The sequence below is a fragment of the Acinonyx jubatus genome, chromosome C1 (assembly GCF_027475565.1).
Source record: "Acinonyx jubatus isolate Ajub_Pintada_27869175 chromosome C1, VMU_Ajub_asm_v1.0, whole genome shotgun sequence".
In the NCBI taxonomy this organism is placed as follows: Eukaryota; Metazoa; Chordata; class Mammalia; order Carnivora; family Felidae; genus Acinonyx; species Acinonyx jubatus.
Genome location: NC_069381.1, coordinates 188215242 through 188230814, shown reverse-complemented (window position 1 = coordinate 188230814; position 15573 = coordinate 188215242). Strand labels below are relative to the sequence as shown.

The window sequence follows — 15573 nt, the reverse complement described above, 5'->3', positions numbered from 1 at the left end:
AAGCCAGAGAACTTCAAATATGCTACAGCCTTCCACCCTCCCCTCACCCCCCACCCTGGTTCTTTTCGCTACCAGTGGCTGATTAAAACCGTCTTACAGACCTTTTATGGCAGTCCAGAAGACTAACCTACTTACTCATTCAGTGGAAGAGATTATTTCAGCTCATCTTCCCCACCCCACTCACCCAACTGCACACACACACACACACACACACACACACACACACACAGACGTGCTCACAATTGCACACACTCCTCAAATGAAAATATTCCAGAAAATGATCATAAATATACTTAATTACATGGTCTGAGATTAACAAAAACAAGAGAGCTGCAAACATAGCATGCCCCCTGCCTTTTCCTGTCTCCCTCCTTGGCCTGTCTTCTTCTGGTGCAAACCTCTCATCTCTATCTTTATCTCATAAATCCTTCGTTTCATTCGGTGTCTCCCAGCCCAGCCCAGCCCAGGCAGCCAGAAGTAACGGCTCCAGGAACTGACAACAGTGGTTTTGTGGGGCCGACCCACAACCGAGCCTGGTAACAATTACATGTGATGGGGAAGGAAGCATTTTCAGCTTTGGGCCAGAACGGGCCCTGGAGGGTGATTTTAGCTTCTTCTTCTTCTTCTTTTTTTTTTAAGAAAGAAAAAGCAAAAGCCCCAAACATTTAATTCCACATACACCACAAATTTGATTTATTATTTCATTATACACCGAGTGGAAAATATCTGCATCGCAGAATTCACTGGCTCTGACCTCAGAGTTTCGACAAAAGTGCTTTGTGCCTTTCTCTCGCTTTCTACCCACTGTCCCTCCTGCCCGGTCACCACCACCAGGGTGTGCTGCTGCTTTGTCCGGCGGCAACCAGTAACCAGCCATTTGAAAGGAGGCTGCAGGGGATGTAAGGGCCCCCACCTTCCCAGCGGTGCCTGGCTGGAGGTAAACAGCTTCACGTGAGCCAGAAGGCGAGGGGGCGACTTCAAAGGCAGACAAGGTGGGCGCTGACATTTGAAGAATCTCCTGTACTGGGGAGTGAAGTTCTGTCATCCCCAGGAGGGGTTCCTGGGGAATGGGGGTTTTGCTTAAGACCACAGTAGAACAGAAGACGGGAAGGCACAAGAGCCCTGGAAATATTCAGAAGCCTCCTGGAGACCTTCCTGAGACGCATGCCTCTCTTAGCATCAATCACGATTTAATATCGCCATCTGCATGGAGCAGCATGGGCCCGTGAATTATGTATTACGGCTCAGCAGCCACCCTACAGGACGGGGTCTTTCTCCCGTGTTCACTCTTTGAGGGAAAGGGTCATGCATTTTTTAACTCTACAGGTGCACTTTACTATCCCCCATGTCTGTTGGCATTACTGTCTTCCAGACCTCTGCTTTAGATTACCAGCCTGACAGGCTTTAAATGCATAAAAGATGGGCACGCCGCACAATGGTGGTTGGGACACACAAATCCACACAAGTAGCCTTTTAGGCATCGTGCCTCCGAGAGCTCAAACTGTGCTGTGCTGAACTGCCCAGAATCTAATGGATTCAGGTTCCACTTCCTACTGGGTGGAAAACAAAAGCAGGCCATTTCCTCTGCCTAGCAGTGGCCACATCATCCTCTAACTAATGACCCCGCACCCTCCGCAGTCCAGCAGGACAATGGGCCCAGCCCTCCCGCACAGACAGAGAGGAGGCCAGCAGTGAGGCCCGGTGCCGCCCACTCCTCTGCAGCCAACCCCCACAGGCTGCCCCGGTGCCCGTGCCACCGCCATGTCGGGCACCCAACAACTTGCAGCAAGTCACGCTGTGGCCCATTGGCGCTGGCTCATTCATGCACGTGAAACTGGCTGAGAGGGACCCTCTGAGAAAGCAGCGGTGTGGGGGCTTCGATCACCAGCTGCTCTTACCACGCTAGCAGGAGAGGGAAGTTTCAACTGGGTTCCCCTCCTCTGCTAGCTATTTTGCTGAAGAGTATTGCCCTGCCGCACACTCACCCCAAACCGCGCTTTTCGCCTCGGACCTCATCAGAGGGAACTTGAGCTGAGCTCCTGTCTAGTAACTGTTATGGTTTCCACATCATCCACCCCCTCTCCCTCCTTCTCCCACCCCTGCCCTGCTTCTCTCCAGCTGCTCCTGAAAGAAGAACTTCTCCTCCTCAATTTTCCACTCCGCCCCCCCTCCCCCCACCACCAAGTTCAAGCTTTTAGTAATTAGACCGGGCACACATCATCAGCAATAAAGACAGGAAACTTCCTCATAGGCAGGTTTCGTTTCTCATCCACACCAGGAGCAATCATTTTCCCACTCAGAAAACACTTTTAAATGATACAGAACCCATGGCTGGTAGTCTGTATTTTCCACAGAGTTAAGTAAAAACTTAACTGAAAGATAAAGGAGTAACACATCTCTTTCTGTCCTTTCTTTATCTGAAGAAAATCAAGGTGCTTTATTAAAATTTTTGAAAACTCATTAAAACATCTGCTTTGCTTTTGTGTGGTTAACCCTTTCGATACCCAAACATTTATAAACTCACATTCTTGTGTGGATGGCCCTCACACTCAGAAACACACACAAACGTGGATATTGCACATATATCGGGTACGTAGACATATTAGAAAGTCACACTTCAGTCCCGCACACACTTTCACACTCTCTCATAAAATATCACACCTCATTTGCGCAGACATATATCCACCAAGATAAATACTAGAATTTCTGTCCCTATTTTTCTTGGAGAGAACTGAATTCTTGAAATATATCAGTAAAACTTGTAAGGAAAACACACTTAATCCCTCTACACCTCCTCTTGATAATGGATATTTCATATCCAGGTTTGGGGGCCCTTCATTTCTTAAATACAAAGACACCCCCAACCGAAATGAGCTGGACTTTCTTCTGACCATCTATTACCTTGGAGGCCGGTATTGTGTCCCCCTGTATTATGTGGAACAGCATAAATGCTCTCTGTCCTGTCTCAAAGGAGTCCAGCCCAGGCAAAAGAGAGTTGAACTCAAGGGCAAACCCCTTTAGGCCAGTCTCCACATACTGAAGGGGAGTTGACCTGGTGAAGTTTGAGCTACTGAGCCTGTTTGGTGAGTTAACAAGGGACTTCTTTCTCCAACCATTTTGTGAATACCTTTCACCTGGGGCAAATTCATTTCCCAAAGAGGAGCAGGCAAACCCAGGCCTGGGCTGTTCAGATGGGGTTTTCTCCTACATCTGGGAGGGAAGCCTGAGGGATGAGTCAGCTGAGGCCAGATAAAGACCTCGGAGGCCCAAGAATAAAAGGATTAAAGTGACACCTCTAGATGTAGTTGGAAAGAAAGTCCTAAAGTCACAGAGGCCTGATTTTTTTTCCCTCCAAGATGAGTATCTAGGTGTTTTTATTTCACATATGAAATGTCAGATTATTTCGGACATCTGTATCTTTCTGTCTCTCTTTTTTCGTTTTTGTTTTTGTTTTCTCTTCCTCCGGTGCCCTTGTTTTGCTGGTCACCTAAGTATCATCTGATGCTGCCTGCAGGTAAACTGGCTCCTGATCTCAGTAAAGGGATTTTGTATTCATCCACTTAACAATTCTAAGGTGCTCTGCCAGCCTCGGAAGGAACTCGCCCTCCTACAGAACCCAATTTAGGACAAACCGTAGTTCCTCCGTAACATCAGATTTTTAGGAAGTCATAAGGAATAAAAGAAAATCTTAAAAAAAAAAATCTGGTCACCTTCTAAGGAAATTCAACAGAAGTTGTTTTAAAGGAACACTCTATGGCTTAACCTTGACAGCGGGATTCACTAAAAGAAGCCTGACTGTTGTGAGTACTTTAAAAAAAATTTTTTTTTTAACGTTTATTTATTTTTGAGACAGAGCATGAACAGGGGAGGGGCAGAGAGAGAGGGAGACACAGAATCTGAAACAGGCTCCAGGGTCTGAGCTGTCAGCACAGAGCCTGACGCGGGGCTCGAACTCACAGACCGTGAGATCATGACCCGAGCCGGAGTCGGACGCTCAACTGACCGAGCCACCCAGGCGCCCCATGAGTACTTTTAAATAATTAGAATGGCAATGGCTTACTTCAGGGCAGGGAGAGACACCAGGTGGCACCAGGCGACAGAAAGCTGGCAGTCCCACAGCAAAGGGAGAAAAATCAGATCACCTGGGTTAGCCGAACTGAAAAAAAAGTCCTGGGCAAAAATGGACGTTTAGGACTCGCTGAAGGTGGGATTGGAGAGTCCGGCTGTTGTTGGAGGTGCGTCTGGGGTAACGAAGTGGGGTGGGGTGGTCTGAGAGTAGTTAAGAGGGGATACGGCACTTGGATTCTTGGTGACCTTCCTGGGTCTCAGCTTCCTAAACTGTAATTCAATGAGTGGATTGAATGAAGTGGGATGAAGCGTGTAGTTTTCAAAATTCTTCTTAGAAGGTGTTTGTTTTCTCTTTGGATAAAACTCTACCCAGAACTCCAGTGTCCAAAGCAGAGAGAAGTGGAGCTCTCTTGGATGCAGGAGGTAGGGTGACGAGAAGAGGTGTTGAGACTGGGCCCCGTAGTTCCCTCATCACCTCTGAGGGGCTTTCTCCGTAAGAAGATCGGGCTTCTTGGAACAGGACGTGACACCCACCGAACTAGGCATCAGTTCCCTTATTACTTTAAAATGCCTTGTGAAAGAGAAGGAGTAGGCTGATTGGAAGACACCTATTTCTTTTTCTTTTTAAGTTTATTTTTATTTATTTTGAGAAAGATACAGAGAGCAAGAGGAGGAGGAGGAGCACAGAGAGAAGGAGAGAGAATCCCAAGCAGGCTCCACGCCATCTGCACGGGGCCTGATGTGGGGCCGGAACTCACTAACCGCAAGATCATGACCTGGGCTGAAATCAAGAGTTGGACACTTAACCGACCGAGCCACCCAGCCACCCCAAACATCTATTTCTTGTATGTACCTGAGGGCCATACACTTGGTGGAGAAAAGCAGTCGGTCTCATTTCCTATGAAAATACTGTCCTTTATTTATTAAATAATTTATCCTTTGTCCACAGCATAACCCCATCCTGTTTCCACTTCTACAGCATTTCCTTCTTTAAATTATTAGCAGCAAGGCAAAGAAGAAGCTCTTTCTCCTACTTGAAAAGAGAGACGGTTGTCACCTTGCCACTTGACTAACAAGAAGCCTTGTCTTCAATATGGTCTCACCACGGGCAGGCTGTGTGACCTTGGGTAAGTCAGTAAACACCTCTGAGCCTTTGTTTTCTCATCTGTAAAATGAGGGGAGTGATTCTAAAGGTCAGTTCCAGTTCTAAAATGCGAAGCCTGTATAATGAGGTGAGGAAAAGATCCTATACAACCAATAGGTGGAACCAAAAATTTAAAAACTGGTCTCCCCTCCTGGAGAACAAGACATTTGTTCAAGGTGTCACTTCTGTTTCCTCTGTTTGGTAAGCCTTGAAACAACCTCTAGGATTTTTCCGATGAACATGCCTGTCTTGCATTATGGAGAGTTCAAATGTCTCTTTTAATCACATTAGCTCTACTGACGTGAGTTTCTCTCCTTAACTGAGTCTGTGGCTGCATGCTTAATAAATAGTGTGGATGTTCAGCAGTGTGTGTGCACGTGTCCACAACAGCGATGCATAAAAGGAAAGCCCAAGAAGAGTTTCTTCAAATCCCTTGCCTGAATCATCTAAGTCCTCCGCTCAGGGTTTTAACCAAATTTTGCTCGCTAACCCCGGATAAGCTGCTTTTTAAGAGTTATTTCTGGGAGCCGAGGCTGGATTTTGTTTTATTCAAAGAGACTTCAGTCTGTCACAAGACAGTCTCATAAAATCTGTATCTTGGCTTAAGCTGGGAAGAAATGAACCGATCCATCAGCCTAGGAATGTGGCTGTTTGACCACTTCCTAAGGCAACTGGGAGGGGATTCAATCTATTCAATTGATGGGGCCGGGTGCCATTGAGTGATGTACTCCTGAAGGCACAGCAAATGGAAATCTCTGTGAACTTTTGCAGTGATAATGTTCAAAATCTGAATAAAAGAACCTCTGGGAGGACAGGATGGAGGGGATGAGAGAGAGGGAATGAGGCCAGCCTGTGAGCATGGAGAGAGGAGTGAGGAACCAGGCAGGCTTTTGCTTCGGAAACACTTCCCGTGGATTCAGAGGGGACAGAACTGGAAATTGGGTCTGGAAGTAGGCCCTTTGGAAAGTCTTCCCCCCTTAATCTGGATTCTAAAAATGAACCTTCATTTCAGTGTTACAACGTAAGTTCGATGCGATGACCCCCTCTGACCTCGAATCATGCCACCTGTGGTAACCTTGTTATTTGTCATCTTATATCAGAAACAAATGCAATTCCAATAGGGCAGTCAATATAATAGCATTAGTTGATATTTATGTCCACTCTTCTCCAGCCCTCATTGCAAATGCAATTTTGATGCCCTTGATGAGAGACCTGGGATTACAATTCCTGACCATTTCAACAGACATTTGGGGAAGGAAATGGAAGAAGAATAATTTTGAGGTCTCTCCAAAAACCAAAGGAGAATAAAAGGTAATATAATATTTTTTTCCATTTATTTTGATTAACTGAAGGCTTATGTTGAAACGTCAATGGCTCCCCATTGGTTAGTGAATGAAATCCAACTCCCGAGGCCTGGCAACGGGGCCTTGCATTTAGCCGAACCTATCATTTCCGACCTTCTTTGCAATCATTTCCCTCCACACGTTCTAAACTGCAGCTCCTGAGTGTTCCCCAAATACACCAGTGTCCATTCCTCCGCTCCCATCTTCCCCTATTACACCTTTTCCAGCTCTAACGCCCATCATTCCTCTCCACCCGGGCTCAGATGTGACCTCCACCCTTCCCTCCCTGGTGCCTCACACCAAGACTACTGTTCCCCCCTCCCTGTCTGGAACCTCCGAGACGGAAGCTCTTTAATGTCCTTCTAAGGCGTGTGAGGGCTCCGGAAGGCCTTATCTGTTCTTCTCCACCAGGCAACTCGAGGGTGTGACTCCTTCCTCGGTGAACTTTATAGGATCAGACTCAGAGTCTTACCCAAAAGTCAGACTCGGTGACGTTTGGTGAATTATTCAGTTATTAGCTGCCTAACATAACACCAGAAGCAGCCCTAGCTGCCATGAACTCCGAGGAAGCCTCAACACAATCATTCTGCTTCTCTAGTACGACTCTTCTTCCCCAGCCCGTAGCTGCTGTTGAATGCGGAGATGTTTTTGTGGTGAACCGAGAGTTTCAGTTAACTTGTTTGGAACAATAATATCTGGTCATGAGGCAGGGTTGAGTCACGTGAACCATGTCTCCAAAGACACTCTAAGCCTCCGCTAATAATGATGCAGGTCAAAGGATATTTACATCTTAATCCTAATGATGGTAAAAATAATTTATCTGAGGGTCTCTTGGCCTCCCTCACTCTTCCAGAGGTGAGTTCTAGATATTTGTTGTCAGTAGCAGCAGGAAGATGCACATTACTTCTTCGTCACTAAGCTGTTTGCTGGTAACAGATTATCTCTTGCTGGGTTTCAGTTCCTTTCTCTCTACTTCTATCTCCCCATCTCCCTTCCCCTGGCCCCCATTATGCCTTTAGGGCACATCTGTTTTATTTTTTGCCTTTATCAAAGCAATTATTATTACAGCTCGGCCCAGTAATTTGCAATTCCCTCTATCTTCTTTGCTGAAAGACTGGCCAGAACCCAGATCACTGGTTATCAGGATCCTTGGAGGCAAGTGAGCAGGGTATCACTGGCTTTGTGCATTAAGCAGGCCAGCAGCCCCGTCCTCTGCACACTACTGGGGAGAGCTTTCCTTTTGTTATGCCCAGCTCCCCCACCCCTCCTTTTTTTCTGGATTAGATCCTGACTCTTTTATGAAGACCCAGAGGGAAATGGGATTATTAAGAGTCTTGCTGGGTAAAAGCTATTTTGTCTTTATGATGACTTTCTTGAGTTCAGCTGCTGAGGGGCTTTAATGCCAGAGTAGAAGTTATTGCACATTCAGGGGAGCACCGTGCACAGAGTGCTCCCTGCTGAGCACACCTTCTGTGATGAAGGATGGAAAGGGAGGAAAGGGGAGGAAAGGAAAGGAAAGGGAAGGAAAGGGAGGGAAGGAGGGGAGGGGAGGGAGGGGAGGGAAGGGAAGGGAAGGTAGGGGAGGGGAGGGGAAGGGAAGGGAAGGGAAGGAAAGGGAAGGAGAGAGATAAAAAATAAGTAGAGGCGAGAGCACTGAAAGCAGAAGAACAAGGAGAGAAAAAAATGGCAACGAGGAGACGTAAATTTTAGATGAAAATCCAGCAAAGACTATTGCTCTCTGAAGAACAGTGTGAGTGATAATCTGAAGCTTATAAAACATAGACAAACGTTCAGTGGGGTAAGAGCCAAGAAAGAATAATTATTTACTTATTAAAAATAACATAAACATACTACAATGGTTATAATGTGCTTCCTATGGTCATGAGATACAGTGATTAAGTGCCTTTAGAATAGGCTTGATATGGGCCAAATAGTATTCTATGTAATCTGGCATAGCACAAAACAAAACAAAAACCTATGGAGCAGGTATTACTATCAAACATACTTTACAGAAAAAGAAATTGAGGTACAGAGAGATTAAGTGTTCTAGACCACAGAGCTGGCAAATGGCTGAGCTGGACTTTAAACCTAGGCAGTCTGGCTTCTGTACCTCAGAAGCTGGGAAGCCCAAAGAAGGGCTCCCCCAAACCTCTATGTGACAAACTTATTTAGTGCCATTTACGGAAAGACAAATGTTTTGCCTGTGTGAAAACTCCCTTTTCTCTTCCTGTGCCAGTAATCTGTCTGCGTGAACAATGAGAGACGTGTTCAAGGCTGGGCTGTGGGGAGGGCGAGAAGCACTTAACACCTTCTCCACTGCCTGCACACGCTGGCACTCAGCTTCTTGTCATCCTGACTGTCTTTCCTGTGTACTGGAAACCAACGTATGTCTTTGGCTTTAGAGGGAGGGTGGTGTGGATAGATGTTTCAGGTCTGAAACCATGTGTCACAACATTGAGGGGTTTTTTGCTGGCAACTCCCATTTGTCTCCTTTTCTCAACCCCACTCAACCCTATCCTAAATGCCACATTGTTATTGTTCTACTGGATAGGAGCAGCGTTTTCAGAAACGGGGGATTTATTTTTATAGCACAGCTGGTCTGCCAAAGGTCACATAATTTGGCAACGTTCCCAGTGGTTAAAAATTAATTTCTTCTTATTAATACAACCAAGGTCCCATAGGATGGGAGCTCAGCCTTATCTAAACTTGACAGCTTCCTAAACCTTCAGAAGATGCTTTCTCCTGGAGGGCCAGTCATGCTACAGGGCCACTGTGTCCAGGAATCCAGCCTCACCGAATCCTGTTAGGTAATGAAACCATTAAGCCCCTAGGCCATTTCTCATCAAGGCAGATAAAGCTTTAAAAAATGCTGTAGGCTCTCTAGGACAAACTTCTGCGGTATCTTCCATGAGTGGGTAATTAAAAAAGAAAAGAAGAAAAGCGAATTCTTTACCTGGAAGGAAAGGTACAAAGACTAACTTTTGGGGATCAAACTCCTATCTGCCATTCAAAGAGGGTGCCTCAACGATGATGATACAGTGGTAAACAATGGTCAAATGACAAAATACCTAAAATATGTTAATGATAACATAAACTACTGCCCAGATGTTACTTTTCAAGTCCTTTTTCATCCACGCAAGAAATAGAAAGGTATTATGCTTTAAAAAATTTTTTTTAACGTTTATTCATTTTTGAGAGAGAGAGAGAGAGAGAGAGACAGAGCATGAGTGGGGGAAGGGCAGAGACAGAGGGAGACACAGAATCTGAAGCAGGCTCCAGGCTCTGAGCTGTCTGCACAGAGCCCAACGCGGGGCTCAAACTCACGAACTTCGAGATCATGACCTGAGCCGACCGAAGTTGGCTGCTTAACTGACTGAGCCACCCAGGCGCCCCGGAAGGTGTTATGCTTCTGCTCCATCTTTTACAAAAGGAAAAAAATCTCAGTTCTATTTCCTCATGTTTCCCTCGACTTCTGGGGAATGTATTCTGAAAACTCTTACCAATGAACCTGGCTCTGAATTCAGTCAACCAAGAATTGTCCCACACTCTGGTCACCCAAAGTCAGCTCATTCTCTTGACTACTTTAATGAGCAGCTGAATGAAAGACACCAAGTAGGGGCCTCAGAATCACCTGAGTCCATGGCGTTTCTCCCCAGTGACGCCCCCCAGACCCCTCCCAGCTCTTGTTTACATTCATGCCTCATTGCATATGAATTGGCAACTGGGCTCCTAACTTTTTCTGTACTACAAAGATAGGAACTGGCCTTTCTGGTTGCAGAATATGGACTTCACATTCAACAGCAGGGGATGAGAGCCATTTGGTAGACAGCAAGAGTCCTGTCTAGACAGCCTGGGGTCCCAGTCACTGGAGCCTTCCAACCTTCCATTTTGCCAGTTGTGTGCTCTGTGACTTAATCGGAGGGCTCTGCAGAATGGCATCAAAGTCCAAACCAGTGGTGCTGCTTGGGCATTCACAATTCCACCAGGCACATCTTGGACAAGAAGGTGCTTGCCTGGAACACTCATGGGGAGCGCTCTTCTTTCCACTGTTTGCACTGTGTGTTCTGTTGGCAGTTGGTAACAGCTTCCTTACCTCCAGTGGCTGTTTATGGGGTAAAGTTTACTGGGCACACGTTGAATGTGGGCATGAGACCAGTCCCCAGAGCATAGAGCAGGCTGTCTGTGTACAATCTAGGAGTTCACAGTTTTGCTTGCAAATTACTGTATCTATACCTACCCATAGTCATCCCGCATTTTGGGGAGACAGGCTAAAAAAGAACGTCTGCCCAATAAGGGCGCCTAGAACGTCACTGCTTCTCATTTAGGATTTGTTTGAACCCAGACCTATCTCCCACAGACAATTTAGACCTCTTATCTGATCATCCATTCCGGACGCAAGGTTGATTGGCCGAGTCTGCCCCGTGTCCATGGCAATGGTGTTTAAAGCCAAGCACAGATCAAAGCTGGGGGGGGGGGGGCGGGTGGAGTGCGGGGGGAAGGTTGTTGGTTATAGGGTCCGGGTTCTTTGGGCCCCAAGTGGTGAGGAGGGGCGTTGGGGCTGGGAGTTGCCACCATCTGAAGAAGCCCATTGTCAGGGCCTGAATGATTTCCCGAGCAAACCCCAGACCCACCCCCCATCAACTCGAGCAAAGGGGAGTTTCGAGGCCAGGCGCTGACAACGAGTGGCCAGCGCCAGGGGGCTCTCCACTCAGTCTGAAAACGAAAGGAAAGGAGGCGGAGGGAGGGCAGCGAGCATTGAGCACACGCCAGTAAACCAGAGTGTGGATCCCCTCCCCTTCCAGAGAAATTCAACCGGAGCCGCAGAAGCTGCGACAAGGATGAGCCGGATCCTCTAAGCTGGCCAGGAAAGCTGATTCCCACCCCACCCCCACGGTTCCCAGAGGAGCAACCGGTTCATTCCACCACCACCCCCCGCCAGCCCCAGGACGTTGGCTCTGCGGGTGCCCCCCACCCAGCCGCCGGGCGCCCGGGACCCGGTTGGAAAAACTGCGGTGCAGTCAGCCGGAGGCAAAGGGTGGGGGCAGCCGTTTAATCACCGCTCGCCTCGCCTCCATTAACTTGTATTGATATTAAAAAGAAATCAATCAGTGAAAATGAAGCATTGGCCGTGAATATTTTTTTCTCACGTGGAAAAGCAAGGAGCAAGGCGGCGGGGGAGGGGAGGCGGACCGCGCCGGCGACTGCAGGTTTCTCCCGAGCGGAGAGCCGCAGCGGCGACTTAACTTTCTGGCAGTGGGCAGCGTGGAGGAAATGCCGCAAGCCTCTCCCTGGGGGTGTCCTTAGTCAGGAGGAGGAGGCGACAAGGCTGGAGGAGTTGGAGGCGGCCAACTTCTCCCAGGCCCGAGCCTTGGTTTTGCTTTCGCTGGGAATATTTTTGCCTAATAGAATGTTTATGGATCGTTCGGCTGTGTTTCTGCTGCTCAGCCCAAACAAATCGATGCGGCGTTAGAGGCGGCGCGGAGGGCTGGGGCGGGCTGGGGGGCCACCACGTCCCCACCACGTCCCCACCACGTGGATGCCGGCGCGCCGCGTGCTCTTCACCTGCTCCGGCGCACCGGCGGGCGCTGGGCGCTACTAGGGGCAGTGGAAGTTGCGCGCATTCCCGCGGCTAGAGCTGGCTCCTTTCCGCCCCTCTCCGCCCCGGATTCCGAAATCCCACCCCGGCTTCCCGCGTCCCAGCTTCGCCAGCGTTCCGATCCCCTGCTCCGCCTCAGCCCCGCGGAGCCGGCCCGCCAGGGGCGGCGGGGGAGGGGAGAGATTCAGCGCGGAGCAGAGCGCGGAAGGCAGGAGGGGGCGCTCCGGTCTGGGTCCTCGAGCGGCCTCGAGCCCAGGAGGAGGGAGGCAGGTCGGCGGCGCGACTACGATCTGGCGAGGCAGCGTGGCAGAGAGTGGGGGAGCCTGATGCGCGCAGCCCGCGCGGCCTCCCTGCTGCCCGCCAGTCCGAGAGTTGCCGCCGCGGCCACAGGGTTATTTGCTCAGTCGCTCCCCCTCATGCACCTTCCGCCCTCCCTTTCCCCTGACTCCTTCTCGGAACGGGTTCCCGCCGCCGCTGCCGCCGGCTGGGCTCGGCCCCCTCCCGGCAGACGCGCACCGGGTGAGTCAGAGGTCTAGCAGGGCCTCGCCCTTTGCCACCCGCTGCCAGCTCCCCGGGTGCCAGTCGGGTGCTCCAACAGGAAGTCCGAGCTCCCTGCGGCTTGCTTTCGCCTTTTCGAGGGGCTGGAGAATATCCACCTAGGGCGGGTCCCAGCTCCGCGTCCCACGAGGGGATCCCACCCCGGCGGTAAGGCTGCTGCGGCAGCGTCGTACTGGATGACCTGCCCCGCGCTCAGCGCCTCTGGGCTTCTCTAGAAGTGACGCAGCGCGGCCCGGGGCGAGGGTGGGAGGGGGTTCTGCAGAGAGCGCGAAAGGCAGGTGGCAGAGCGGGAGTGGGTTCGAGCGGGTGTCGCACACAAACGTACACTTCGCGCAGAGCTCGGGGACAGATGTGCGAACATCTGGGGTAGGACATGGCCCCTGAGTCTTCACGACCCCTCCCGCTCCGCAGAGCACACAGAACCTGAAGTTGTGTGTTGCGAGTGTGTGTGTGCGTGCGCGCGCGCGCGCGCATGCCGGTGTGTGCCCCAGTGTGCGCGCGCTCGCCGGGGCCTACTAGAGTCCGTGCCTGAATACATAATATACCGTGGGCATCTTCCCCGCGTGCGCGCGCGCGCACACACACACACACACACACACACACACAGCGAATCACACAAACATACATAATTTATGCAGCATCTAGGTCTGTGGGAGGTAATTTAATTTCGCTTCAAGCTGGGAACTTAGAATTAAGGCAAGAGGGAATGGGGAGACACAGGAAATCTCCCCAAGTGGGACCTGCACCCATCTCTTTGATAACGATTTGCAGCTGCCCTGAAGCCAGCTATGGCAGAGAAGGAGCAGCAAACGGGTGGATTTCGATAGCAAGGGCATTCCTCAGGCTTCCTTCCCCTCAAATAAACACTCAAGCTTAAATGGGGTGTGTTGGCGGTGACAACCAGAGCACCAGGCGCAAAGCTTCCCCTTTAGGCGCCCACAGGACCCACTAGCCCGCTCTGATGGGGGAAAGGGAGGGACGTGCCCAGGGAGCTGCTGCAAGGGGTTAACCCTACCACTGCGGCCATAGCCTGGAGGTGCCTACTGGTAAGGGCACTTCAGCCAGGCTTTATCTCCTCTTTCTCTTTCCCCTATTTCCTCCATAGATGGTTTCCCCCATTCTCAATCACCTGTAGCAGCTTCCAAGAGTTTTGTCAGATTCCAGACACTGTTCTCAGAGGGGAGAGAGGTTCACCCTGGAGAGTGGTGTGGGGAAGGAAGGACAAGCCCCACTGGATTCCCTGCAACCAGAAATCCCTGCTCAGGCAGGGTGCCCCTTGCCAGCCCACCTCCCCGCTGCCAAATACTGGCCCCAGACTGTTCTGGGCCTTGCAGTCCTTATCTCTGCAGTCTGTCCACACACCCTTTTTGGCAGTGGTTGAGAACAAATTCCACTCAAAAGTTTCTAACCACTTCACAAGAGTAAGAGACCTTCGAAGGCCACGCAGTCTGTTTTATCTAATACGGATTTTTAAAAGAACATGATTTACTTTCCCAGAAAACACATGGATGCAGGAAGGAGAGCGGGGACGACCAGCGCCTGGGTAGCCAACAGCGCCCAGCCCAGCCCCAAGCCCCCAGCTCAGCCGCAGGCCAACTTGCTCCATCAGCCTGAGCCCTAGGATTCTGAGGCGTATCCACACGGTCTGCAAAGAATCCACAGCATTGGAAAACCCAAACTAGACTCTTGTCTTTCCCAAGCCCTTCAGTTAACATTGCTCAATGGAGCTAAGTGGAGAGAATGCAAATGATTTATATTTCACTGGCTAGGTTGAAGAAACTCAAGGGAGATGTGTTCTGCCTCAAGACGGGGAAAAAAATCCCAAAAACTGTAATGCAAAGGCTTTGTAGTATTTTTAAACCTTTGATTCAGTCCATATGTGACATCTGAACACCGCCAAATTCTGTCTATGTTTCAAAACACACACACACACACACACACACAGTGCTAGCAGGAGAGAAAAGTTGGGTTTTAGAAGCGGTGGTGGTATAGGGAGGGCCGGCTGGGATCTCTCTTTAAGTTATTTAGTATTGAGGGAGCCTCCTTCTATGCCATCCCATGTGCCCAGAATGAGCGGTTGCTTTTAAAGGGAAAAGCATGTTGAAATGAACAGAAAAAAAGAAAAAAAAAACTTTTAGGGGCTTACCTGGTTGGCCTCTCACTTCGTGTCCTGAAAAGTAGAGAGCCAAGAAAACCCAGGTGAGAGGAAACATATCCATTTTGGAGAAGGAGGCTCTCTCCAGAGCTGGATTTGTAGATGTCTTGTATAATTTTAAGTCTTTGTGTTTTTCTCTCTCTTACGTTCTTCCTTACAGTGTCTTCTGCAAAGGTTTCTAATGGTCAGGGTTTCCCTCCTGGGTCCTGACGGCCCGTCTTCACCTTTATTCTTGCTGGATTCTCACCTAAGAGGAGGGTGGCTCTTGAAATCAGCAAAGCGGGAGCAAGCCAGGAAGGGGGGACGGGTTTCCTCTCTTAAAAACAAAACGCATCTATGTCCTCTCCAGTTCCTCAAAGTATCATTTCCTTTATCCTACAACATCACGAATATTTCCCGAAAGCCAAGCGTAAAAAAAAAATTATAATAAAAATAAAAGCCCAGACTTGCTTTGGGCATCACACGGCCCCCAGGCAGCTGTGTGATCTCAGAGGCGTAAACTGACACACATCTCCAGGCACCCAGGACCGACACGCGGGCGGAGGCACCGACCGCCGGACGGCCCGAGTGGGAGAGGCGGCCGCCCCGCTCTTGCCCTCGCCGGGTTCCCCTAGCGGGAGCCTCCCCAACGACTACACCCGCTCGGCCAGCCAGACGAGGGGAGTCCGAGGAAAGAAGCTGCGGCGGCGGCGGCGGCGGCGGCGGCTGC

General features: G+C 49.8%; 1 protein-coding gene across 5 annotated transcripts in view; it reads right to left on the bottom strand.

The window, feature by feature from the left end:
• NRP2 (neuropilin 2) overlaps positions 1 to 15371 on the bottom strand; it is a 115974-nt gene extending 100603 nt beyond the window's left edge. For all 5 annotated transcript variants that reach the window (XM_027052759.2, XM_015074142.3, XM_053215673.1 and 2 more), the window contains exon 1: positions 14856 to 15371. In XM_027052759.2, coding sequence (XP_026908560.1) covers positions 14856 to 14928 — 73 coding nt within the window. In that variant the 5' untranslated portion in view covers positions 14929 to 15371. The remainder of the gene's footprint in view (positions 1 to 14855) is intronic.
• Between the last annotated feature and the right edge of the window lie 202 nt (positions 15372 to 15573).